Genomic DNA, 23,332 nt, shown 5'->3' with positions numbered 1-23,332 from the left:
CCTTGCAAATACACAGAATTGAAGGTATTTACAATTCACCACATGAAGGGAACAATATACAAAACCTGAGACAGTCAGGCAATAGCAGTAGGAAAGTGAATCTCTTTTTAATGGTTTTAATTTGAAGGCCTGAGTTGTTGATTGAAAAAAGCAGGAGTTCAAATCCCACACTAACTGCTGGGAACTTGAATTCTGATTTTTTCTTTGAAAAAACATAAATCTGGAATTAAAAACCTCTAGGATGGAATGATTCCCTCCTGTCTGCTGGTACAAAGCCCGTGTGTGTCTCAGTTTTACTGTATTTATTAATGATTGAAGATGATGGGGTAGAATGCCACATTCCCAGGTTTCCCATTGACACAGAAATAGGCAGCATTGTCAGCAGTGTAGCTGGAAGCATAAATTTACTAAGAGATATTAATGTCTCACGTGAATGAGCAAAACTGTGGTGGATGGATTTCAATGTCAGCAAAAAAGAACAGAACAGAAACTTTATAGATATGAAAAACTAGAAACACTGGAGGTGCAAAGAGACTTTGGGGAGGGGGGGGTTGGGGGGGTGGGTGGTGGTTCCATGTCCATTTGAGTGCAGTGTAGATTTACCAGAATGATAACTGGACTCCAAGAGTTAATTACGAGGTGATATTACACAAGTTAGGGATGTATTCCCTCGAATTTAGGTGGGTCAGGGCTGATTTGATCAATGTTGTTGAGATATTAAAGGGAATTGATGGGATAGCTTGGGTAAAACTATTTCGGTAGGTTGGGGAGTCTGGGACAAGTGAGCATAGTCTAAAAATGAGAGGCAGACATTTCAGGAGTGAAGTTAGGAAACACTTCTCCACACAAAAGGTGGTATTCGTTTGGAAATGTCTTCTGCAAATACTCATTGATGCAAAATCAATTGTTTATTTTTAAATCAAAGATTGACTTTATTGAATTCCTTCTGGAAATTTAAAAATACTTCTGTCGCTCTTTGTCCCTCAGTCACTCTGTCTGTGTGTGTGTGTTTCTGTCTGTCTGTGTGTGTTTCTGTGTCTGTATTTGTGTGTGTGTCTCCAACAGTTGCTCTCTGCTCTCTCAGAACCTCAGTAAAACTATACATATATCTGTTTACCATTTTAAGTCATAGATTGTGCATAGATCTTTGAATGTGGCAGGGCATATTGAGAGAGTGGTTAGTAAAGTATGTGGGATCTTGGGATACAAAAGCAGGGAAGTTTTGGTGAAACTTTATAAAGCTCTGGTTCGGCCCCAACTGGAGAAAACTGTGTCCAGTTCTGGTCACCACACTTCAGGAAGGATGTGAGGGTCCTTGAGAGGGTGCAGAGGAGATTTACCAGACTGGTTCCAGGGATGGAGAATTTAGTTACAAGGTTAAGTTGGAAAAGCTGGGTTAGTTTTCTTTAGAACAAAGGAGATTGAGGGGAGATTTAATAGATGTGTCTCAGATTATAACAGGCTTCGATAAGTTAAACAAGGAAAAGCTGTTCCCATTAACAAATGTTACAAGGACTTGGGGACACAGATTGAAAGTTTTGTGCAAAAGATGCCGGGGGGAATATGAGGAAACACTTTTTTACACAGTGGGTGGTAATGACCTGGAACTCACTGCCCACAAGGGTGGTGGAAGTGGAGACGATCAATGACTTCAAGAGGAAGTTGGATAGTCACCTGAGAGAAATAGACTTGCAGGGCTACGGGGATCAAGCCAGGGAGTGGGACTGACAGCATAGCTCTGTGGAGAGCTGGCATAGACTTGATGGGCGGAATATCCGCCTTCTGTGCCGTAAATGAGTCTGTGACTGTCTGACTCTGTGGTAATGAACGGAGTGGACGGAGAACCAAAGTCTGATATTTTAAGCAGTGACTTACAGACACAAGGTGTATTCTGCTAGACTAACCTTTTTACATGTGTGAAATTCAGTGGTTCACTCCATATCATATTTTAGTTGAATTATTTGAAGTAACACAAAACCCTGAAATGTAAATACTGAACTCAGTAAGTGGAAGGTGCGGTGCCCAAGAGATCAGAAAGATTACTCGCCCCTTTGCTGAATATTTTCAGAGTAATTTGAATAAAGCAGCCAGTTTAACAAGTAATAAAAGCAGAAAATACAGGTAACATTCCCCGGTTTAGGTAATATCTGGGATTTCACACTTTGCCTTAGTTTGTCTAGTAAACCGTTTTCAGGGCTGACTAATGGACTCAGTACGAATAGACCAGCTTTAACAATAATAAGAGGCCAATCAACCTGCCGTCTCTTAATTCAATTTACTCACATTTGTTTCCTAACCCTTTCTACCTTTTTGCTCACACATATTCTCCCTCTAGCTAATAGTGAACAAATCTGTCTGGAATCAACAATTCTAAAAGGCCCGAAACCTTCCGTTGTATAAATCCTCCTGGGGCATAAATGAACAGTATATTAATCTCATCTCTGTGATGATAACAACTCAAACATGACCACTAGGAGGTCATTCAATCCCTCTGTGTCTTGAACCCGTTGACCGGCCTTTTCACATTGTCTAACTCATCAGTCAGGTCCATCAATATGTTTTCACTTTTCAAATACACCCTCAGCATCCACAGTCGTTTCAGTGAGGATCCAGATTTCCACTTTTCTTATTGGGGGAAGTGCTTCCTGACATCACCCTGATCAGCCTAGATCTGATTGTAACTTTATAACCCTGGTCAATAGTAAACTTCAACAGAGATGCAGTAGAGTGTGAAAACAGGTGACCTGCTGTGTGAGAAGTAAAAGATAAACACCTTAGCAGAATCTCAGAGGCTCAGATATAGGTAGTGCCGAGGCAAATTAGCTGGATGTTAAGGCCACATCATTTCGACTTGCTTTTACCAGGTGTTCACATTCGAGCTGATAGGAGTCCGAGTGTGGGAAGTCAGAGATTTTGAGATTCTGACCTGGTTTGGGTGGACAGATCGTTTCCTAATTGGACAATTCAAACAATAGTGAGGTCACGATTGAATGAACTCAGTCTCCAGAGGCTTTTCTATGACCAGAAAATATAAGAAGGGATTCCATGGTCAAAACTCTCTGAAACTATTCTCAAATTTGAAGTTGGTAAGAAGTCCTGAGATGTACTTGTTAAGATAATGTATCATTTAATTCAACATCACACAATAACAATTCTCATCAGTACTGTTACATCATCCAGGAGGCAGTGATACAGAGGTGAAGTTTAATAAAACATTTCCAAGTGGAAGTCATTATACAAATCCAGGTGAGTACAGGTAACAAGTCCGTTCATCGACCCCTCAGTTTCCTCCGGATGTTTCACAGGGTCATTGCACCTTTTCACAATCTCATGGTTTACAGTCTCAGGTGATTCCGTTTGAAAATTCAGTCCACAGTAAGTACACAATGTTTAATTTCCATGGTAACACCAGTACCTGCTCCCATGTTGGTGCCAGAAACACGTTAAGTTCAGGATCCTTAAACACTACAAATGCTCACGGTCACCCAGACAGAACAGTGGGATTCCCGACTGGCACTTTCCCCATTTCTCCTCTCGCAGTGCTGACCCATCCTGGGTGCACCAGTTTCAGGAACCTCCCCAATAGGATACTCTCTGGGTGACCCCAGACACTGGGTATTGGTATCTATTGGACGGTGGGATCTATCCAAGCTGAACAGAGCCTGTCTCCATCCTGAACACACACAGGTTCACTTCCCAGCAGGGTCAGGGATATTGAGTGTAATTACCAGTGTTCCACTGCAGCCCAGACTGAGCCCCACCCTGGACCCTTCCTGTCTGTACATTTCCCCAGTGCCCCATTGGGGAACATTCAGTCCCGGATATCCTACAGAAACAGCGCTGTGGGGCCGGGCGGCTGAGTCACGTGACCCTGTTGCTGGGCCTCTCAAGTCACAATGGGAGATGACACTCGCTCAGCTCGAACTAGAAACAGTGAAACAGCCAATAAGAATTAAACCTGGAGCGCGGCCAATTAAAGGGGAAGGACAGAAAATTGGCCAAAAATATTCATGTAGAGAGACCAGTGATATTTACAAATTGAAATGTTCACAGAAACACATCCAGTCCGGGTCTTGTACCCTGCAGCGACTTCAGCTGATTCTTTCCATTTGAACTGAACTGATTCCCCCCTAAACTGAAACAGATTAAAGATTAAACAGGAAATAAACAGATTGAACAATAGTGTAAATAACAGGGAGACTGGGATTAATATTTCAATAATAATTACAGAGATATTACTGATAAGAATGACTGAATCCCATTTATATTTTATTTATTACATTAAACATTAACACAAACACTCACCAGATCTTCTCCAGACTCCTGCAGTTCAGTATGAGGCGGTGGAAAGCAGGGACAGATTGGTCTGTGAAGGAGTTTGATCCCAGTTTCAGCTCCATCAGTGACTGGTTTGCACTGAGAGCAGAGGCAAGAGCCTCGGCACAAGAATCTGTGAGACCGACACCCCATAGACTGGGGATCAGAGAGAGAAATAACAGGAATGTGTAAATCTCCAGCGTTCATTAATAACACTATTACTTATATTAATAAATAATAATTAATAATAATATTCATTAGTAAAGATGTTGAAAGGTTTTTCACCATTTCCACAAAGTAGATGAGATTTGAACAAACTGAACAGGAAAGACTGGGAGAGGTCATCGCATCTCACTGGACAGCTACTGCCCGCCTCAAACTGGGCAGCCCCCGGTCACTAAGGTTCTGTCCCGCCACAGTCCACCTGCTTCAATGGGTGCTTGGAACTCAGGGTCATTGCCCGACAAGTGGAATGTAACACTGCACCAAGCATGACAAAAAAAGGAAAGAAGGTACCAGCCCGTCGTTTTGCAAACTGGAATGTCAGAACTATGTCTCCTGGCATGTCGGAAAACCTTACACAAACCAACGATTCTTGGAAGACTGCCATCATTGACAATGAGCTCAGTGGACTCAATGCCAGCACTTCATTGCAGCACTTCAGGAGACACGCCTGCCTGTGAGTGGATCTCTAAGAGAGCAAGACTACACCTTCTACTGGCAGGGTAGGGATCCTGAAGAACCAAGACAGCATGGAGTGTGCTTCGCCATCAGAAATCTTTTGCTCAGCATGATCGAGCCACCTTCAAATAGCTCGGAACACATACTGTCCATTGGACTGCTCACCGCCTCTGGTCCAGTACACTTACTCAGCATCTAAGCTCTAACACTCTGCTCCCCACCTGAAGTTAAAGACCAGTTCTACGAGGAACTCCATAATATCATTAGTAGCATCCCCAATACTGAACATCTGTTCCTGCTGGGGGACTTTAACGCCAGGGTTGGGGCCGACCATGACTCATGGCCCTCCTGCCTCGGGCGCTATGGCATTGGAAGGATGAATTCAAATGGACAGAGACTGCTGGAGTTGTGTACCTATCATAACCTCTGCATCACCAACTCGTTCTTTCACACTGAACCGGCATTTCTTTCAAGCCAGCAAGATCGATCTGGAACCTTTTCTGACACTTTTAGTAGAATGTGCATCAGCCAACAATGAACAATTATCTACATAACATTCAATGAGTATGTGATCTTCAGTAAACCCCTGGTATAGAATCTCACTTACAATATTTGACAAATAGAATCCCATATCCACTGTCTCCACAAGGGCCAGTGTGTCAATCAGCTGAAGTACTTTTAACAACCCTTTTTATTTTCTGAGCTTCCCAAGCTGAAGGACAGTATCTCCCATTTTCACCCATCAGTAATATTATGAAACCAGCTGCACTAGAATACCCATCAGGAAGATTAGCATGTAAACCATCGCTAAAAATGACTAGTTTCATGTTCTTTGGGTCACCTAGGGATGGGAACTTAAACACACATTTCTCCAGATTTCTCATCGGGACACAACCCATATCCACATCTCCACTTCATTCTTCCACTGGTTATTTTTTATACTTATTTGTTTTGTGGGATGTGGGTGTCACTGGAAAGACCAGTATTTGTTGCCCATCCCTAATTGCCCTTGGGAAGGTGGTGGTGAGCTGCCTTCTTGAAGCTCTGCAGTCTATCTGGTGTAGGTATATCCACAATGCTGTTAGAGAGGGAATTCCAGGATGTTGATCCAGCAACAGTGAAGGAACGGTGATATATTCTCAAGTCAGGATGGTGTGTGGCCTGGAGGAAAACTTCCCACGCATCTGCTGCCTTTTCCTTCGAGGTGGAAGAGGTCGCGGGTTTGGAAGGTGCTGTTGAAGGAGGCATGGTGAGTTGCTGTAGTACATCTTGTATCTGGTACACTCTGCTGTCACTGTCTGTCCCTGGTGGAGGGAGTGAATGTTTAAGGTGGTGGATGGGGTGTCGATCAAATGGGCTGCATTTATCCTGGATGGTGTTGAACTTCCTGAGTGTTGTTGGAGCTGCCCTCATTCAGGCAAGTGGACAGTATTCTATCACACTCTTGATTTGTGCCTTGTAGATGGTAGACAGGTTTGGGGAGTAAGGGGGTTGACTACTCACTGTAGAATTTCCAGCCTCAGACCTGCTCTTGTAGACACAGTATTTATAATGCTGCTCCAGTTCAGTTTCTGGTCAATGGTAACACCCAGGATGTTGATAGTGGGGGATCCAGTGATGTTAATGCCGTTGAATGTCAAGGGGAGATGGTTAGATTCTCTCTTGTTGGAGATGGGCATTGCCTGGCACTTGTTTGGCATGAATGTTACTTAGCACTTATCAGCCCAAGCCTGGATGTTGTCCAGGTCTGGCCTCATGGGGACATGGACTACTTCAGTATCTGAGCAGTTGAGAATGATAGATGGAATATAATGTAGGGAAGTGTAAAGTTATTCACTTTGGTTGTAAAAATAGAAAAGCAGAGTGTTTTTTAAATGGTGTGAAACTTGTAAGTGTTGATGTTCGAAGGGAATATATTTATACTTTCCCATTTCAACCTGTGTGTTAATAACCTTTGCATCTTTATGAAATGAGTCTTGTTTTATAATAAATTAATAATTTTGTTTATTATTAAAGAAACTTGGTTGGTAGATTTTTATTCAGAAACTGAAATAGATGAAGTATATAATTGTCTGTATCGGTAACTGGGTAAAACATTTAAATATATGTTGTGACCTGTGGAGAAGTGGAACTAGAGAAAGACAGTGCACTCCTCCATCCTCGCTCATAACACCAACCAGTGGAGAGTTTTCCCCCTGATTCCCACTAACTTCAATTTGCCTCGGGCTCCTTGATGTCCCACTCGGTCAAATGCTGCCTCGATATCAAGAACAATCACTTTCACCTCACCTGGTCATATGGTTCAGATTCCGAGAACATCGGAGGGTAATCAAAGCCCAACAATTTACACTTGCTTTCGGCTATTTCTGATCATTGCTGCGAGGATTGTAGATTTTTGTCTGTTATTAGTGGCCAGCTTGCCAGTATGGGTCTGTGCACGTGTGTGTCAACGTCACCACGTAATGACATCAGACGTAATAATGTCCGAGTGTTGCTTCACCCCTCAGTGGCCGTGTTCACAATCTCTCTCCCTCCAACAGTACCCCGCTCCCTCCCGCCGTCACACCTCAGTCGCTGCTTCTCTTCCTCACTCTCTCCCACTGTTCTCTCCCGTGCCCGCCTGCTCTCCACTCCCGACTCTTCACTGCTCCATCCTGCCTCGCTACTAAATCCCCACCCACACCCTCCAACTGCCCCGGCCACCTCTGCTGCTCCATCCCGCCACTCGCTTCCTGCCGTACTCACTTCTGTCACCCACACACGCAGCCCCAGCATCCCCGCTGCTTCTCTGGGTGGTGAGGTGGGGATCGAGCAGCGGGAGGGAACAGCGAGCAGACGGGTACGGGAGAGAATGGTGAAATGGAGTGGCAAGAAGTCGGGAGTGGCAGGAAGATGTGTGTGGGAGGGAGCGGGAAAGAGAAGCGGCAATCGCGGGAGGGAGTGGTGTATTTGACAGGGGGTGGAACTGGTGATCACTGCTATTGAGGGGTGAGGCAGTTCGGGTTCGATTGTTTTTGTTTTGTGTTGAATTGAGCAGCCTGACATCATCAGACTACACCGAGCTGTACACATGTGCAAACAGGCTCCTACTCTCTGCACGTGTGTGGCATTCCGCATTGCCAGGACTGGTTGGCACGTGTGTGCTGCCATGGGTTTGGTTGCCTTTCTGTGATTATTTGAGCAGCGCCATATTTAGTCCTGGCAGCTACCCGAACACCGCAGACATCGACGTTTCAGTGCAGCAGGCTGTATTTACACTTGTGCCAGTGCAGCGCCACCTAGTGGTTACATTGTCAGCAAACGCAGCCTTTTTTTCATTACCTTCGACCTTCACCTTGAGGCAACCATTCTGTGTTCCCATATTCTACTCTGGAAAGCCAGTTGGTGAAGAATATTACTGGAGTTAATCTTTATTCAGTCTTACATTAGTTTAGAGTTTAGCATTACAAACAGACACCTCCTCACTCAACCACACCACAGTATTGATAAGTGTCTCTTCATAGGAGCTCAAGTGAAACCCCAGTTACTGCCCACTATCTAAACAGAATTAATATGCAATTAGCACTTACCACAGATCCTGCATTTTACAGTCCGGGTTCCTCAGAGCCTCAGAAAGTTGTTTCACTCCTGAATCTCCCAGTTTATTATCACTCAGGTCCAGATCCGTCAGTGACCGGTTTGTACTGACAGCGGAGGCGAGAACTTCGATACAAGAAGCTGTGAGATTGTTATTTTCCAGCCTGGGATCAAAGATGGAGAAATAACAGGAATTAGAGTAAATCCCTAGTGTTTACGAATAACATTATTACTGATGCTGTTATTACTAGAGTAATATGCAGTGCTTAGTAATAACACTATTGCTGATACTAATAATAATGCACAATGTATATTAATAACACTATCACTGATATTAATAGTAACGTAGTGTCAGATACCCAATTATTATAAAGGGGGGAAGCAGGAAGAGAGCGAGGGGGGGAAGCGGGAAGAAAGCGGGGTGGGGGAAGCAGAAAGAGAGCGGGGGGGGGGAAGCGAGATGAGAGCGAGGGGGGAAGCGGGAAGAGAGAGAGGGGGAAGCGGGAAGAGAGCGAGGGGAGGAAGCGGGGAGAGAGAGAGGGGGAAGCGGGAAGAGAGCGAGGGGGAAAGCGGGAAGAGAGCGAGGGGGAAAGCGAGATGAGAGCGGGGAGGTAGCAAGATGAGAGCGAGGGGAGGTAGCAAGATGAGAGCGAGGGGGGGGAAGCAAGATGAGAGCGAGGAGGGGGAAGCGGTAAGAGAGCGAGGAGGGGGAAGCGGTCAGAGAGCGAGGAGGGGGAAGCGGTCAGAGAGCGAGGAGGGGGAAGCGGTCAGAGAGCGAGGGGGGGAAGCGGGGAGAGAGCGAGGGGGGGAAGCGGGGAGAGAGCGAGGGGGGGAAGCGGGGAGAGAGCGAGGGGGGAAGCGGGAAGAGAGAGAGGGGGAAGCGGGAAGAGAGCGAGGGGAGGAAGCGGGGAGAGAGAGAGGGGGAAGCGGGAAGAGAGCGAGGGGGAAAGCGGGAAGAGAGCGAGGGGGAAAGCGAGATGAGAGCGGGGAGGTAGCAAGATGAGAGCGAGGGGAGGTAGCAAGATGAGAGCGAGGGGGGGGAAGCAAGATGAGAGCGAGGAGGGGGAAGCGGTAAGAGAGCGAGGAGGGGGAAGCGGTCAGAGAGCGAGGAGGGGGAAGCGGTCAGAGAGCGAGGGGGGGAAGCGGTCAGAGAGCGAGGGGGGGAAGCGGGGAGAGAGCGAGGGGGGGAAGCGGGGAGAGAGCGAGGGGGGGAAGCGGGGAGAGAGCGAGGGGGGGAAGCGGGGAGAGAGCGAGGGGGGGAAGCGGGGAGAGAGCGAGGGGGGGAAGCGGGGAGAGAGCGAGGGGGGGAAGCGGGGAGAGAGCGAGGGGGGGAAGCGGGGAGAGAGCGAGGGGGGGAAGCGGGGAGAGAGCGAGGGGGGGAAGCGGGGAGAGAGCGAGGGGGGGAAGCGGGGAGAGAGCGAGGGGGGGAAGCGGGGAGAGAGCGAGGGGGGGAAGCGGGGAGAGAGCGAGGGGGGGAAGCGGGGAGAGAGCGAGGGGGGAAGCGGGGAGAGAGCGAGGGGGGGAAGCGGGGAGAGAGCGAGGGGGGGAAGCGGGGAGAGAGCGAGGGGGGGAAGCGGGGAGAGAGCGAGGGGGGGAAGCGGGGAGAGAGCGAGGGGGGGAAGCGGGGAGAGAGCGAGGGGGGGAAGCGGGGAGAGAGCGAGGGGGGGAAGCGGGGAGAGAGCGAGGGGGGGAAGCGGGGAGAGAGCGAGGGGGGGAAGCGGGGAGAGAGCGAGGGGGGGAAGCGGGGAGAGAGCGAGGGGGGGAAGCGGGGAGAGAGCGAGGGGGGGAAGCGGGGAGAGAGCGAGGGGGGGAAGCGGGGAGAGAGCGAGGGGGGGAAGCGGGGAGAGAGCGAGGGGGGGAAGCGGGGAGAGAGCGAGGGGGGGAAGCGGGGAGAGAGCGAGGGGGGGAAGCGGGGAGAGAGCGAGGGGGGGAAGCGGGGAGAGAGCGAGGGGGGGAAGCGGGGAGAGAGCGAGGGGGGGAAGCGGGGAGAGAGCGAGGGGGGGAAGCGGGGAGAGAGCGAGGGGGGGAAGCGGGGAGAGAGCGAGGGGGGGAAGCGGGGAGAGAGCGAGGGGGGGAAGCGGGGAGAGAGCGAGGGGGGGAAGCGGGGAGAGAGCGAGGGGGGGAAGCGGGGAGAGAGCGAGGGGGGGAAGCGGGGAGAGAGCGAGGGGGGGAAGCGGGGAGAGAGCGAGGGGGGGAAGCGGGGAGAGAGCGAGGGGGGGAAGCGGGGAGAGAGCGAGGGGGGGAAGCGGGGAGAGAGCGAGGGGGGGAAGCGGGGAGAGAGCGAGGGGGGGAAGCGGGGAGAGAGCGAGGGGGGGAAGCGGGGAGAGAGCGAGGGGGGGAAGCGGGGAGAGAGCGAGGGGGGGAAGCGGGGAGAGAGCGAGGGGGGGAAGCAGGGAGAGAGCGAGGGGGGGAAGCGAGGAGAGAGCGAGGGGGGAAGCGGGATTGAGTGAGGGGGTGAGCGAGGGGGGAAGCGGGGAGAGAGCGAGGGGGGAAGCGGGGGGTGAGCGAGGGGGGAAGCGGGGGGTGAGCGAGGGGGGAAGCGGGGGGTGAGCGAGGGGGGAAGCGGGGGGTGAGCGAGGGGGGAAGCGGGGGGTGAGCGAGGGGGGAAGCGGGGGGTGAGCGAGGGGGGAAGCGGGGGGTGAGCGAGGGGGGAAGCGGGGGGTGAGCGAGGGGGGGAAGCGGAGGGTGAGCGAGGGGGGGAAGCGGGGGAGAGCGAGGGGGAAGCGGGGGAGAGCGAGGGGGGAAGCGGGGGAGAGCGAGGGGGGAAGCGGGGGAGAGCGAGGGGGGAAGCGGGAAGAGAGCGAGGGGGGAAGCGGGAAGAGAGCGAGGGGGGAAGCGGGAAGAGAGCGAGGGGGGAAGCGGGAAGAGAGCGAGGGGGGAAGCGGGAAGAGAGCGAGGGGGGAAGCGGGAAGAGAGCGAGGGGGGGGGAAGCAGGAAGAGAGCGAGCGGGGGGGAAGCAGGGGGAGAGCGAGGGGGGAAGCGGGGAGAGAGCGAGGGGTAAGCGGGGGAGAACAAGGGGGGAAGCGGGGGGAGAGCAGCCTGAAGAACTTGGTGGCGGCGGGTATGAGTGTGCACTCCTCCTCCCCAGCCCCCGGCCACTGACTGCAAGCCACTCACTCCCTGCTTCCTGCCGCTCTCTCCCCCACCACTCACTCCCCACCCCCCCTCTTCGCTCCCCTCTTCGTTCTCCTTCCCCACTACCCCCCACTCCTCACCCACCATCCTCACTCTGGTCGCCCACTGCCCCACCCCTCCTTCTCCCCACTCCCCCCTCACATCCCCCCGCCACACACCACTGCCTGTCCAGCGATTGTGTGCTGCCATGGGTTTCGGTTGCCTTTCTGTGATTATTTGAACAGCGCCATCTTTAATCCTGGCAGTTACCCGAACACCGCAGACAGTGACGTTTCAGTGCAGCAGGCTGTGTTTACACATGTGCCAGGGCAGCGCCACCTAGTGGTTACATTGTCAGCAAACGCAGCCTTTTTTTCATAACCTTTGACCTTCACTATGAGGCGACCATTCTCTGTTACCATATTCTACTCTGGAAATCCAGTTGGTGAAGAATATTACTGGAGCTAATCTTTACTCAGTCTTACATTAATTTAGAGTTTAGCATTACAAACATACATCTCCTCACTCAACCACACCACATTATCAATAAGTGCCTCTTTATATGTGCTCAAGTGAAACCCCAGTTACTGCCCACTATCTGCACATAATTAATATACAATTAGCACTTACTGCAGTCTCTGTATTTTACAGTCCGGGTTCCTCAGAGCCTCAGACAGTAGTTTCACTCCTGAATCTCCCAGTTTATTATAACTCAGGTCCAGATCCGTCAGTGACCAGTTTGTACTGAGAGCGGAGGTGAGATCTTCGATACAAGAATCTGTGAGTTTGTTATTTTCTAGCCTGGGATCAAAGATGGAGAAATAACAGGAATTAGAGTAAATCCCCAGTATTTATTAATAACATTGTTACTGATGGTGTTATTACTAGAGTAATATGTCGTGCTTAGTAATAACACCATTGCTGATACTGATAATAATGCACAATGTTTATTAATAACACTATTACTGATATTAATAGTAACGTAGTGTCAGATACCCAGTTATTATGAAGGGGGGGAAGCGGAAAGAAAGCGGGGTGGGGGAAGCGGAAAGAGAGCGGGGTGGGGGGGGGAAGCGAGATGAGAGCGGGGGGCGTAGCAAGATGAGAGTGGGGGGGGGAAGCAAGATGAGAGCGAGGAGGGGGAAGCGGGAAGAGAGCGAGGGGGAAGCGGGAAGAGAGCGAGGGGGAAGCGGGCAGAGAGCGAGGGGGAAGCGGGCAGAGAGCGAGGGGGGAAGCGGGCAGAGAGCGAGGGGGGAAGCGGGCAGAGAGCGAGGGGGGAAGCGGGCAGAGAGCGAGGGGGGAAGCGGGCAGAGAGCGAGGGGGGAAGCGGGCAGAGAGCGAGGGGGGAAGCGGGCAGAGAGCGAGGGGGAAGCGGGCAGAGAGCGAGGGGGGAAGCGGGCAGAGAGCGAGGGGGGAAGCGCGCAGAGAGCGAGGGGGGAAGCGGGCAGAGAGCGAGGGGGGAAGCGGGCAGAGAGCGAGGGGGAAAGCGGGCAGAGAGCGAGGGGGGAAGCGGGCAGAGAGCAGGGTGGGGGAAGCGAGGGGAGAGGTGGGGAGAGTGCAGGGTGGGAGAAGCGGGGAGAGAGCGAGGAGGGAAGCGGGGAGAGAGCAGGGTGGGGGAAGCGGGAGAGAGCGAGGGGGGAAGCAGGGAGAGAGCAGGGTGGGGGAAGCGGGAGAGAGCGAGGGGGGGGCAACAGGGAGAGAGCGAGGGGGAAGCGGGGAGCAAGCAAGGGGGGGGAGGTGGGGAGAGGGCGGGGTGGAAGAAGCGGGAAGAGAGCGTGGGGGAAGCAGGGAGAGAGCGGGGGAAGCAGGGAGAGAGCGGGGGGAAGCAGGGAGAGAGCGGGGGGAAGCAGGGAGAGAGCGGGGGGAAGCAGGGAGAGAGCGGGGGGAAGCAGGGAGAGAGCGGGGGGAAGCAGGGAGAGAGCGGGGGGAAGCAGGGAGAGACCGAGGGCGGAAGCGGGGAGAGACCGAGGGCGGAAGCGGGGAGAGACCGAGGGCGGAAGTGGGGAGAGACCGAGGGCGGAAGTGGGGAGAGACTGAGGGCGGAAGTGGGGAGAGACCGAGGGCGGAAGCTGGGGGAGAGTGAAGGGGGAAGCGAGGGGTGAGCGAGAGGGGGAAGCGGGGGGTGAGCGAGAGGGGGAAGCGGGGGGTGAGCGAGAGGGGGAAGCGGGGGGTGAGCGAGAGGGGGAAGCGGGGGGTGAGCGAGAGGGGGAAGCGGGGGGTGAGCGAGAGGGGGAAGCGGGGGGTGAGCGAGAGGGGGAAGCGGGGGGTGAGCGAGAGGGGGAAGCGGGGGGAGAGCGAGGGGGAGGCGGGGAGAGAGCGAGGGAAGCAGGGAATGGGGGGAAGCAGGGGGAGGGGCAAAGCTGGAAGAGCGCAGGGGAGAGGTGGGGAGAGAGCAGGGTGGGGGAAGCGGGAAGAGAGCGACAGGGGGAAGCGGGGAGAAAGTAAGGGGGGAGGCAGGGAGAGCAAGAGGGAGGCAGGGAGAGAGCAAGGGGGGATGCGGGGAGAGAGTAAGGGGGGATGCGGGGAGAGAGTAAGGGGGGGAAGCAGGGAGAGCGAGGGGGGGAGCAGGGAGAGAGCGGGGGGGGGGGGGGGAAGCGGGGAGAGACCGAGGTGGGGGAAGAGGGGAGAGAGCGAGGGGAGAGCGAGGGGGGGAAGCGGGGAGAGAGCGAGGGGGGGGAAGCCGTTGAGAGAGCAAGGGGGGGGAAGCCGGTGAGAGAGCGAGGGGGGGGAAGCCGGTGAGAGAGCAAGGGGGGGGAAGCCGGTGAGAGAGCAAGGGGGGGGAAGCCGGTGAGAGAGCGAGGGGGGGAAGCCGGTGAGAGAGCAAGGGGGGGGAAGCCGGTGAGAGAGCAAGGGGGGGGAAGCCGGTGAGAGAGCGAGGGGGGGGAAGCCGTTGAGAGAGCAAGGGGGGGGAAGCCGGTGAGAGAGCGAGGGGGGGAAGCGGGGAGAGAGCGAGGGGGGGGAAGCCGTTGAGAGAGCGAGGGGGGGGAAGCCGGTGAGAGAGCGAGGGGGGGGGAAGCCGGTGAGAGAGCGAGGGGGGGGAAGCCGGTGAGAGAGCGAGGGGGGGGAAGCCGGTGAGAGAGCGAGGGGGGGGAAGCCGGTGAGAGAGCGAGGGGGGGGAAGCCGGTGAGAGAGCGAGGGGGGGGAAGCCGGTGAGAGAGCGAGGGGGGGGAAGCCGGTGAGAGAGCGAGGGGGGGGAAGCCGGTGAGAGAGCGAGGGGGGGGGAAGCCGGTGAGAGAGCGAGGGGGGGGAAGCCGGTGAGAGAGCGAGGGGGGGGAAGCCGGTGAGAGAGCGAGGGGGGGGAAGCCGGTGAGAGAGCGAGGGGGGGGAAACCGGTGAGAGAGTGAGGGGGGGGGAAGCCGGTGAGAGAGCGAGGGGGGGGGGAAGCCGGGGAGAGAGCGAGGGGGGGAAGCAGGGAGAGAGCAAGGGGGGGGAAACCGGTGAGAGAGTGAGGGGGGGGGAAGCCGGTGAGAGAGCGAGGGGGGGGGGAAGCCGGGGAGAGAGCGAGGGGGGGAAGCAGGGAGAGAGCAAGGGGGGGGTAAGCGGGGAGAGGGCGAGGGGGGGATGCGGGGAGAGAGCGAGGGAGGGAAGCGGGGGGAAGCGAGGGGGGGGAAGCGAGGAGAGAGCGAGGGGGGGAAGCGAGGGGAGAGCGAGGGGAGAGCGAGGGGGGGAAGCGGGGAGAGAGCGAGGGGGGGAAGCGGGGAGAGAGCGAGGGGGGGAAGCGGGGAGAGAGCGAGGGGGGGAAGCGGGGAGAGAGCGAGGGGGGAAGCGGGGAGAGAGCGAGGGGGGGAAGCGGGGAGAGAGCGAGGGGGGGAAGCGGGGAGAGAGCGAGGGGGGGGAAGCCGTTGAGAGAGCGAGGGGGGGGAAGCCGGTGAGAGAGCGAGGGGGGGGGAAGCCGGTGAGAGAGCGAGGGGGGGGAAGCCGGTGAGAGAGCGAGGGGGGGGAAGCCGGTGAGAGAGCGAGGGGGGGGAAGCCGGTGAGAGAGCGAGGGGGGGGGAAGCCGGTGAGAGAGCGAGGGGGGGGAAGCCGGTGAGAGAGCGAGGGGGGGGAAACCGGTGAGAGAGTGAGGGGGGGGGAAGCCGGTGAGAGAGCGAGGGGGGGGGGAAGCCGGGGAGAGAGCGAGGGGGGGGAAGCCGGGGAGAGAGCGAGGGGGGAAAGCCGGGGAGAGAGCGAGGGGGGGAAGCCGGGGGAGAGCGAGGGGGGGAAAGCGGGGGGAGAGCAGCCTGCAGAACATGGTGGCAGTGGATGCGAGTGTGCACTCCTCCTCCCCAGCCCCCGGCCACTGACTGCAGGCCACTCACTCCCTGCTTCCCCCCGCTCACTCCCCTGACCACTCGCTCCCCACTCCCCTCTTCGCTCCCCTCTCCCCACCCCTCTTCGTTCTCCTTCCCCACTCCCCCCCCGCTCCTCACCCACTATCCTCACTCTGGCCGCCCACTGCCTCACCCCTCCCTCTCCCCCCTCCCCCCTCGATTGTGTGCTGCCATGGGTTTGGTTGCCTTTCTGTGATTATTTGAACACTGCCATCTTTAGTCCTGGCAGCTGCCCGAACACCGCAGACAGTGACGTTTTAGTGCAGCAGGCTGCATTTACACTTGTGCCAGTGCAGCGCCACCTAGTGGTTACATTGTCAGCAAACGCAGCCTTTTTTTCATAACCTTCGACCTTCACCTTGAGGCGACCATTCTCTGTTACCATATTCTACTCTGGAAATCCAGTTGGTGAAGAATATTACTGGAGCTAATCTTTACTCAGTCTTACATTAATTTAGAGTTTAGCATTACAAACATACACCGCCTCACTCAAACACACCACAATATCAATAAGTGTCTCTTTATATGTGCTCAAGTGAAACCCCAGTTAATGCCCACTATCTGCACATAATTAATATATAATTAGCACTTACTCCAGTTTCTGTATTTTACAGTCCGGGTTCCTCAGAGCCTCAGACAGTAGTTTCACTCCTGAATCTCCCAGTTTATTATAACTCAGGTCCAGATCCGTCAGTGATCGGTTTGTACTGAGAGTAGATGCGAGATCTTCGATACAAGAATCTGTGAGATTGTTTCCTACCAGCCTGGGATCAAAGATAGAGAAATAACAGGAATTAGAGTCAATCCCCAGCGTTTATTAATAACATTATTACTGATGGTGTTATTACTAGAGTAATATGCAGTGCTTAGTAATAACACCATTACTGATACTAATAATAATGCACAATGTATATTAATAGTAACGTACAGTGTCAGATAGCCATTTATTATAAAGGTGGGAAGCGGGGAGAGAGGGGGGGAAGCGGGTAGACAGCAAGGGGGCAAGTGGGTGGAAAGCGAGGCGGGGGGGGAGTGGGTGGAGAGCGAGTGGGTGAAGCGGGAAGAGAGCGAGTGGGTGAAGCGGGAAGAGAGCGAGGGGGGGAAGCGGCAAGAGAGCGAGGGGGGGAAGCGGCAAGAGAGCGAGGGGGGGAAGCGGCAAGAGAGCGAGGGGGGGAAGCGGCAAGAGAGCGAGGGGGGGAAGCGGCAAGAGAGCGAGGGGGGGAAGCGGCAAGAGAGCGAGGGGGGAAGCGGCAAGAGAGCGAGGGGGGGAAGCGGCAAGAGAGCGAGGGGGGGAAGCGGCAAGAGAGCGAGGGGGGGAAGCGGCAAGAGAGCGAGGGGGGGAAGCGGCAAGAGAGCGAGGGGGGGAAGCGGCAAGAGAGCGAGGGGGGGAAGCGGCAAGAGAGCGAGGGGGGGAAGCGGCAAGAGAGCGAGGGGGGGAAGCGGCAAGAGAGCGAGGGGGGGAAGCGGCAAGAGAGCGAGGGGGGGAAGCGGCAAGAGAGCGAGGGGGGGAAGCGGCAAGAGAGCGAGGGGGGGAAGCGGCGAGAGAGCGAGGGGGGGAAGCGGCGAGAGAGCGAGGGGGGGAAGCGGCGAGAGAGCGAGGGGGGGAAGCGGCGAGAGAGCGAGGGGGGAAGCGGGGAGAGAGCGAGGGGGAAGCAGGGAGAGAGCGAGGGGGAAGCAGGGAGAGAGCGAGGGGGAAGCAGGGAGAGAGCGAGGGGGAAGCAGGGAGAGAGCGAGGGGGAAGCAGGGAGAGAGCGAGGGGGAAGCAGGGAGAGAGCGAGGGGGAAGCAGGGAGAGAGCGAGGGGGAAGCAGGGAGAGAGCGAGGGGGAAGCAGGGAGAGAGCGAGGGGGAAGCAGGGAGAGAGCGAGGGGGAAGCAGGGAGAGAGCGAGGGGGAAGCAGGGAGAGAGCGAGGGGGAAGCAGGGAGAGAGCGAGGGGGAAGCAGGGAGAGAGCGAGGGGGAAGCAGGGAGAGAGCGAGGGGGAAGCAGGGAGAGAGCGAGGGGGAAGCAGGGAGAGAGCGAGGGGGAAGCAGGGAGAGAGCGAGGGGGAAGCAGGGAGAGAGCGAGGGGGAAGCAGGGAGAGAGCGAGGGGGAAGCAGGGAGAGAGCGAGGGGGAAGCAGGGAGAGAGCGAGGGGGAAGCAGGGAGAGAGCGAGGGGGAAGCAGGGAGAGAGCGAGGGGGAAGCAGGGAGAGAGCGAGGGGGAAGCAGGGAGAGAGCGAGGGGGAAGCAGGGAGAGAGCGAGGGGGAAGCAGGGAGAGAGCGAGGGGGAAGCAGGGAGAGAGCGAGGGGGAAGCAGGGAGAGAGCGAGGGGGAAGCAGGGAGAGAGCGAGGGGGAAGCAGGGAGAGAGCGAGGGGGAAGCAGGGAGAGAGCGAGGGGGAAGCAGGGAGAGAGCGAGGGGGAAGCAGGGAGAGAGCGAGGGGGAAGCAGGGAGAGAGCGAGGGGGAAGCAGGGAGAGAGCGAGGGGGAAGCAGGGAGAGAGCGAGGGGGAAGCAGGGAGAGAGCGAGGGGGAAGCAGGGAGAGAGCGAGGGGGAAGCAGGGAGAGAGCGAGGGGGAAGCAGGGAGAGAGCGAGGGGGAAGCAGGGAGAGAGCGAGGGGGAAGCAGGGAGAGAGCGAGGGGGAAGCAGGGAGAGAGCGAGGGGGAAGCAGGGAGAGAGCGAGGGGGAAGCAGGGAGAGAGCGAGGGGGAAGCAGGGAGAGAGCGAGGGGGAAGCAGGGAGAGAGCGAGGGGGAAGCAGGGAGAGAGCGAGGGGGAAGCAGGGAGAGAGCGAGGGGGAAGCAGGGAGAGAGCGAGGGGGAAGCAGGGAGAGAGCGAGGGGGAAGCAGGGAGAGAGCGAGGGGGAAGCAGGGAGAGAGCGAGGGGGAAGCAGGGAGAGAGCGAGGGGGAAGCAGGGAGAGAGCGAGGGGGAAGCAGGGAGAGAGCGAGGGGGAAGCAGGGAGAGAGCGAGGGGGAAGCAGGGAGAGAGCGAGGGGGAAGCAGGGAGAGAGCGAGGGGGAAGCAGGGAGAGAGCGAGGGGGAAGCAGGGAGAGAGCGAGGGGGAAGCAGGGAGAGAGCGAGGGGGAAGCAGGGAGAGAGCGAGGGGGAAGCAGGGAGAGAGCGAGGGGGAAGCAGGGAGAGAGCGAGGGGGAAGCAGGGAGAGAGCGAGGGGGAAGCAGGGAGAGAGCGAGGGGGAAGCAGGGAGAGAGCGAGGGGGAAGCAGGGAGAGAGCGAGGGGGAAGCAGGGAGAGAGCGAGGGGGAAGCAGGGAGAGAGCGAGGGGGAAGCGGGAAGAGAATAAGGGGGAGGCTGGGAGAGAGCAAGGGGGGATGCGGCGAGAGAGTAAGGGGGGAAGCAGAGAGAGCGAGGGGGGGGAAGCACGGAGAAAGCGGGGGGTGAGCAAGGGGGGAAGTGGGGAGAGAGTGAGGGGGGAAGCAGGGAGAGCGAGGGGGCAAGCAGGGAGAGAGCGAGGGGGGAAGCGGGGAGAGAGCATTGGGGGGGCAATGGGGAGAGAGCATTGGGGGGGCAATTGGGAGAGCGTGGGGGGGGAAGCAGGGAGAGAGCGAGGGGGAAGCAGGGAGAGAGCGAGGGGGAAGCAGGGAGAGAGCGAGGGTGAAGCAGGGAGAGAGCAAGGTGGAAGCGGGAAGAGAATAAGGTGGAAGCGGGAAGAGAATAAGGGGGAGGCGGGGAGAGAGCAAGGGGGGATGCGGCGAGAGAGTAAGGGGGGAAGCAGGGAGAGCGAGGGGGGGGAAGCGGGGAGAAAGCGGGGGGTGAGCAAGGGGGGAAGTGGGGAGAGAGTGAGGGAGGAAGCAGGGACAGCGAGGGGGGGAGGCGGGGTTGAGCAAGGGGGGAAGTGGGGGGAGAGTGAGGGGGGAAGCGGGGGGTGAGCGAGAGGGGGAAGCGGCGAGAGAGCGAGGGGGGGAAGCGGCGAGAGAGCGAGGGGGGGAAGCGGCGAGAGAGCGAGGGGGGGAAGCGGCGAGAGAGCGAGGGGGGGAAGCGGCGAGAGAGCGAGGGGGGGAAGCGGCGAGAGAGCGAGGGGGGGAAGCGGCGAGAGAGCGAGGGGGGGAAGCGGCGAGAGAGCGAGGGGGGGAAGCGGCGAGAGAGCGAGGGGGGGAAGCGGCGAGAGAGCGAGGGGGGGAAGCGGCGAGAGAGCGAGGGGGGAAGCGGGGAGAGAGCGAGGGGGGAAGCGGGGAGAGAGCGAGGGGGGAAGCGGGGAGAGAGCGAGGGGGGAAGCGGGGAGAGAGCGAGGGGGGAAGCGGGGAGAGAGCGAGGGGGGAAGTGGGGAGAGAGCGAGGGGGGAAGCGGGGAGAGAGCGAGGGGGGAAGCGGGGAGAGAGCGAGGGGGGAAGCGGGGAGAGAGCGAGGGGGGAAGCGGGGAGAGAGCGAGGGGGGAAGCGGGGAGAGAGCGAGGGGGGAAGCGGGGAGAGAGCGAGGGGGGAAGCGGGGAGAGATCGAGGGGGGAAGCGGGGAGAGAGCGAGGGGGGAAGCGGGGTGAGAGCGAGGGGGGAAGCGGGGAGAGAGCGAGGGGGGAAGCGGGGAGAGAGCGAGGGGGGAAGCGGGGAGAGAGCGAGGGGGGAAGCGGGGAGAGAGCGAGGGGGGAAGCGGGGAGAGAGCGAGGGGGAAGCGGGGAGAGAGCGAGGGGGAAGCGGGGAGAGAGCGAGGGGGAAGCGGGGAGAGAGCGAGGGGGGGGGGGGAGATGGGGAGAGAGCGGGGCGGGTGAAGTGGGAAGAGAGCACGTGGCAAGCGGGGAGAGAGCGAGGGGGAAGCGGGGAGAGAGCAAGGGAGAAGCGGGGAGAGAGCATTGGGGGGCAATGGGGAGAGAGCATTGGGGGGGCAATGGGGAGAGAGCATTGGGGGGGCAATGGGGAGAGTGCATTGGGGGGTGCAATGGGGAGAGAGCATTGGGGGGGCAATGGGGAGAGAGCATTGGGGGGGGCAATGGGGAGAGAGCATTGGGGGGGGCAATGGGGAGAGAGCATTGGGGGGGGCAATGGGGAGAGAGCGAGGGGGGAAGCAGGGAGAGAGCGAGGGGGGAAGCAGGGAGAGAGCGAGGGGGGAAGCAGGGAGAGAGCATTGGGGGGGCAATGGGGAGAGAGCATTGGGGGGGCAATGGGGAGAGAGCATTGGGGGGGCAATGGGGAGAGAGCATGGGGGGGCAATGGGGAGAGAGCATGGGGGGGGCAATGGGGAGAGAGCATGGGGGGGGCAATGGGGAGAGAGCATGGGGGGGCAATGGGGAGAGAGCATTGGGGGGGCAATGGGGAGAGAGCATTGGGGGGGCAATGGGGAGAGAGCATTGGGGGGGGAAGCAGGGAGAGAGCATTGGGGGGGAAGCAGGGAGAGAGCGAGGGGGAAGCAGGGAGAGAGCGAGGGGGAAGCAGGGAGAGAGCGAGGGGGAAGCAGGGAGAGAGCGAGGGGGAAGCAGGGAGAGAGCGAGGGGGGAAGCAGGGAGAGAGCGAGGGGGGAAGCAGGGAGAGAGCGAGGGGGGAAGCAGGGAGAGAGCGAGGGGGAAGCAGGGAGAGAGCGAGGGGGAAGCAGGGAGAGAGCGAGGGGGAAGCAGGGAGAGAGCGAGGTGGAAGCGGGAAGAGAATAAGGGGGAGGCGGGGAGAGAGCAAGGGGGGATGCGGGGAGAGAGCAAGGGGGGATGCGGCGAGAGAGTAAGGGGGGAAGCAGGGAGAGCGAGGGAGGGGAAGCGGGGAGAAAGTGGGGGGTGAGCAAGGGGGGAAGTGGGGAGAGAGTGTGGGGGGAAGCAGGGAGAGCGAGGGGGGAAGCAGGGAGAGAGCGAGGGGGGAAGCGGGGAGAGAGCATTGGGGGGGCAATGGGGAGAGAGCATTGGGGGGGCAATGGGGAGAGAGCATTGGGGGGGCAATGGGGAGAGCGTGGGGGGAAAGCAGGGAGAGAGCGAGGGGGAAGCAGGGAGAGAGTGAGGGGGAAGCAGGGAGAGAGCAAGGTGGAAGCGGGAAGAGAATAAGGGGGAGGCGGGGAGAGAGCAAGGGGGGATGCGGCGAGAGAGTAAGGGGGGAAGCAGGGAGAGCGAGGGGGGGGAAGCGGGGAGAAAGCGGGGGTTGAGCAAGGGGGGAAGTGGGGAGAGAGTGAGGGAGGAAGCAGGGAGAGAGAGGGGGGGAAGCGGGGTTGAGCAAGGGGGGAAGTGGGGGGAGAGTGAGGGGGGAAGCGGGGGGTGAGCGAGAGGGGGAAGCGGGGGGGGAAGCGGAGAGAGAGCAAAGGGGGAAGTGGGCAGAGAGCGAGGGGGGGAAGCGGGGAGAGAGCGAGGGGGGGAAGCGGGGGGTGAGCAAGGGGGGAAGCGGGGGGGGGAGAGCAGCCTGAAGAACTTGGTGGCGGTGGGTCCGAGTGTGCACTCCTCCTCCCCAGCCCCCGGCCACTGACTGCAGGCCACTCATTCCCTGCTTCCTCCCGCTCACTCCCCCCACCACTTGCTCCCCACCCCTCTTCGTTCTCCTTCCCCACTCCCCCCCGCTCCTCACCCACTATCCTCACTCTGGCCGCCCGCTGCCTCACCCCTCACATCTCCCGCCACCCACCCACCCCGCTCCATGTACAGCGATTGTGTGCTGCCATGTGTTTCAGTTGCCTTTCTGTGATTATTTGAGCACCGCCATCTTTAGTCCTGGCAGCTACCCGAACACCGCAGACAGTGACGTTTTAGTGCAGCAGGCTGTATTTACACATGTGCCAGTGCAGCGCCACCTAGTGGTTACATTGTCAGCAAACGCAGCCTTTTTTTCATAACCTTCGACCTTCACCTTGAGGCGACCATTCTCTGTTACCATATTCTACTCTGGAAATCCAGTTGGTGAAGAATATTACTGGAGCTAATCTTTACTCAGTCTTACATTAATTTAGAGTTTAGCATTACAAACATACACCTCCTCACTCAATCACACCACAGTGTCAATAAGTGGCTCTTTATATGTGCTGAATTGAAACCCCAGTCAATGCCCACTATCTGCACACAATTAATATACAACTAACATACAATTCGCACTTACCACAATTTCTGTATTTTACAGTCCGGGTTCCTCAGAGCCTCAGACAGTAGTTTCACTCCTGAATCTCCCAGTTCATTATAATTCAGGTTCAGATCCGTCAGTGATCGGTTTGTACTGAGAGCAGATGCGAGATCATCGATACACGAAGTTGTGAGATTGTTTCCTACCAACCTGGGATCAAAGATAGAGAAATAACAGGAATTAGAGTAAATCCCCAGTGTTTATTAATAACATTATTACTGATCATGTTATTACTAGAGTAATATGCAGTGCTTAGTAATAACACCATTGCTGATACTAATAATAATGCACAGTGTTTATTAATAACACTATTACTGATATTAATAGCAACATAG

At 57.0% G+C, this 23,332-nt stretch overlaps 1 protein-coding gene across 12 annotated transcripts in view; it reads right to left on the bottom strand.

Annotated features, from left to right (window-relative positions):
* Positions 1 to 3,150: 3,150 nt before the first annotated feature.
* Positions 3,151 to 23,332, bottom strand: part of LOC137385125 (NACHT, LRR and PYD domains-containing protein 3-like) — a 118,004-nt gene continuing 97,822 nt past the window's right edge. For 10 of the 12 annotated variants that reach the window (XM_068059935.1, XM_068059932.1, XM_068059928.1 and 7 more), the window contains 6 exons: positions 22,977 to 23,147; positions 16,592 to 16,762; positions 12,319 to 12,489; positions 8,568 to 8,738; positions 4,306 to 4,473; positions 3,151 to 4,130 (listed from right to left, as the gene is read on the bottom strand). In XM_068059935.1, coding sequence (XP_067916036.1) covers positions 3,974 to 4,130; positions 4,306 to 4,473; positions 8,568 to 8,738; positions 12,319 to 12,489; positions 16,592 to 16,762; positions 22,977 to 23,147 — 1,009 coding nt within the window. In that variant the 3' untranslated portion in view covers positions 3,151 to 3,973. Of the gene's footprint in view, positions 4,136 to 4,305; positions 4,474 to 8,567; positions 8,739 to 12,318; positions 12,490 to 16,591; positions 16,763 to 22,976; positions 23,148 to 23,332 lie in introns of all 12 variants that reach the window. The other 2 variants (XM_068059927.1, XM_068059938.1) reach the window with 2 other exon arrangements.

This window comes from Heterodontus francisci, chromosome 28 (genome assembly GCF_036365525.1).
Source record: "Heterodontus francisci isolate sHetFra1 chromosome 28, sHetFra1.hap1, whole genome shotgun sequence".
NCBI lineage: Eukaryota > Metazoa > Chordata > Chondrichthyes > Heterodontiformes > Heterodontidae > Heterodontus > Heterodontus francisci.
This window is presented reverse-complemented; position numbering and strand designations above follow the sequence as displayed.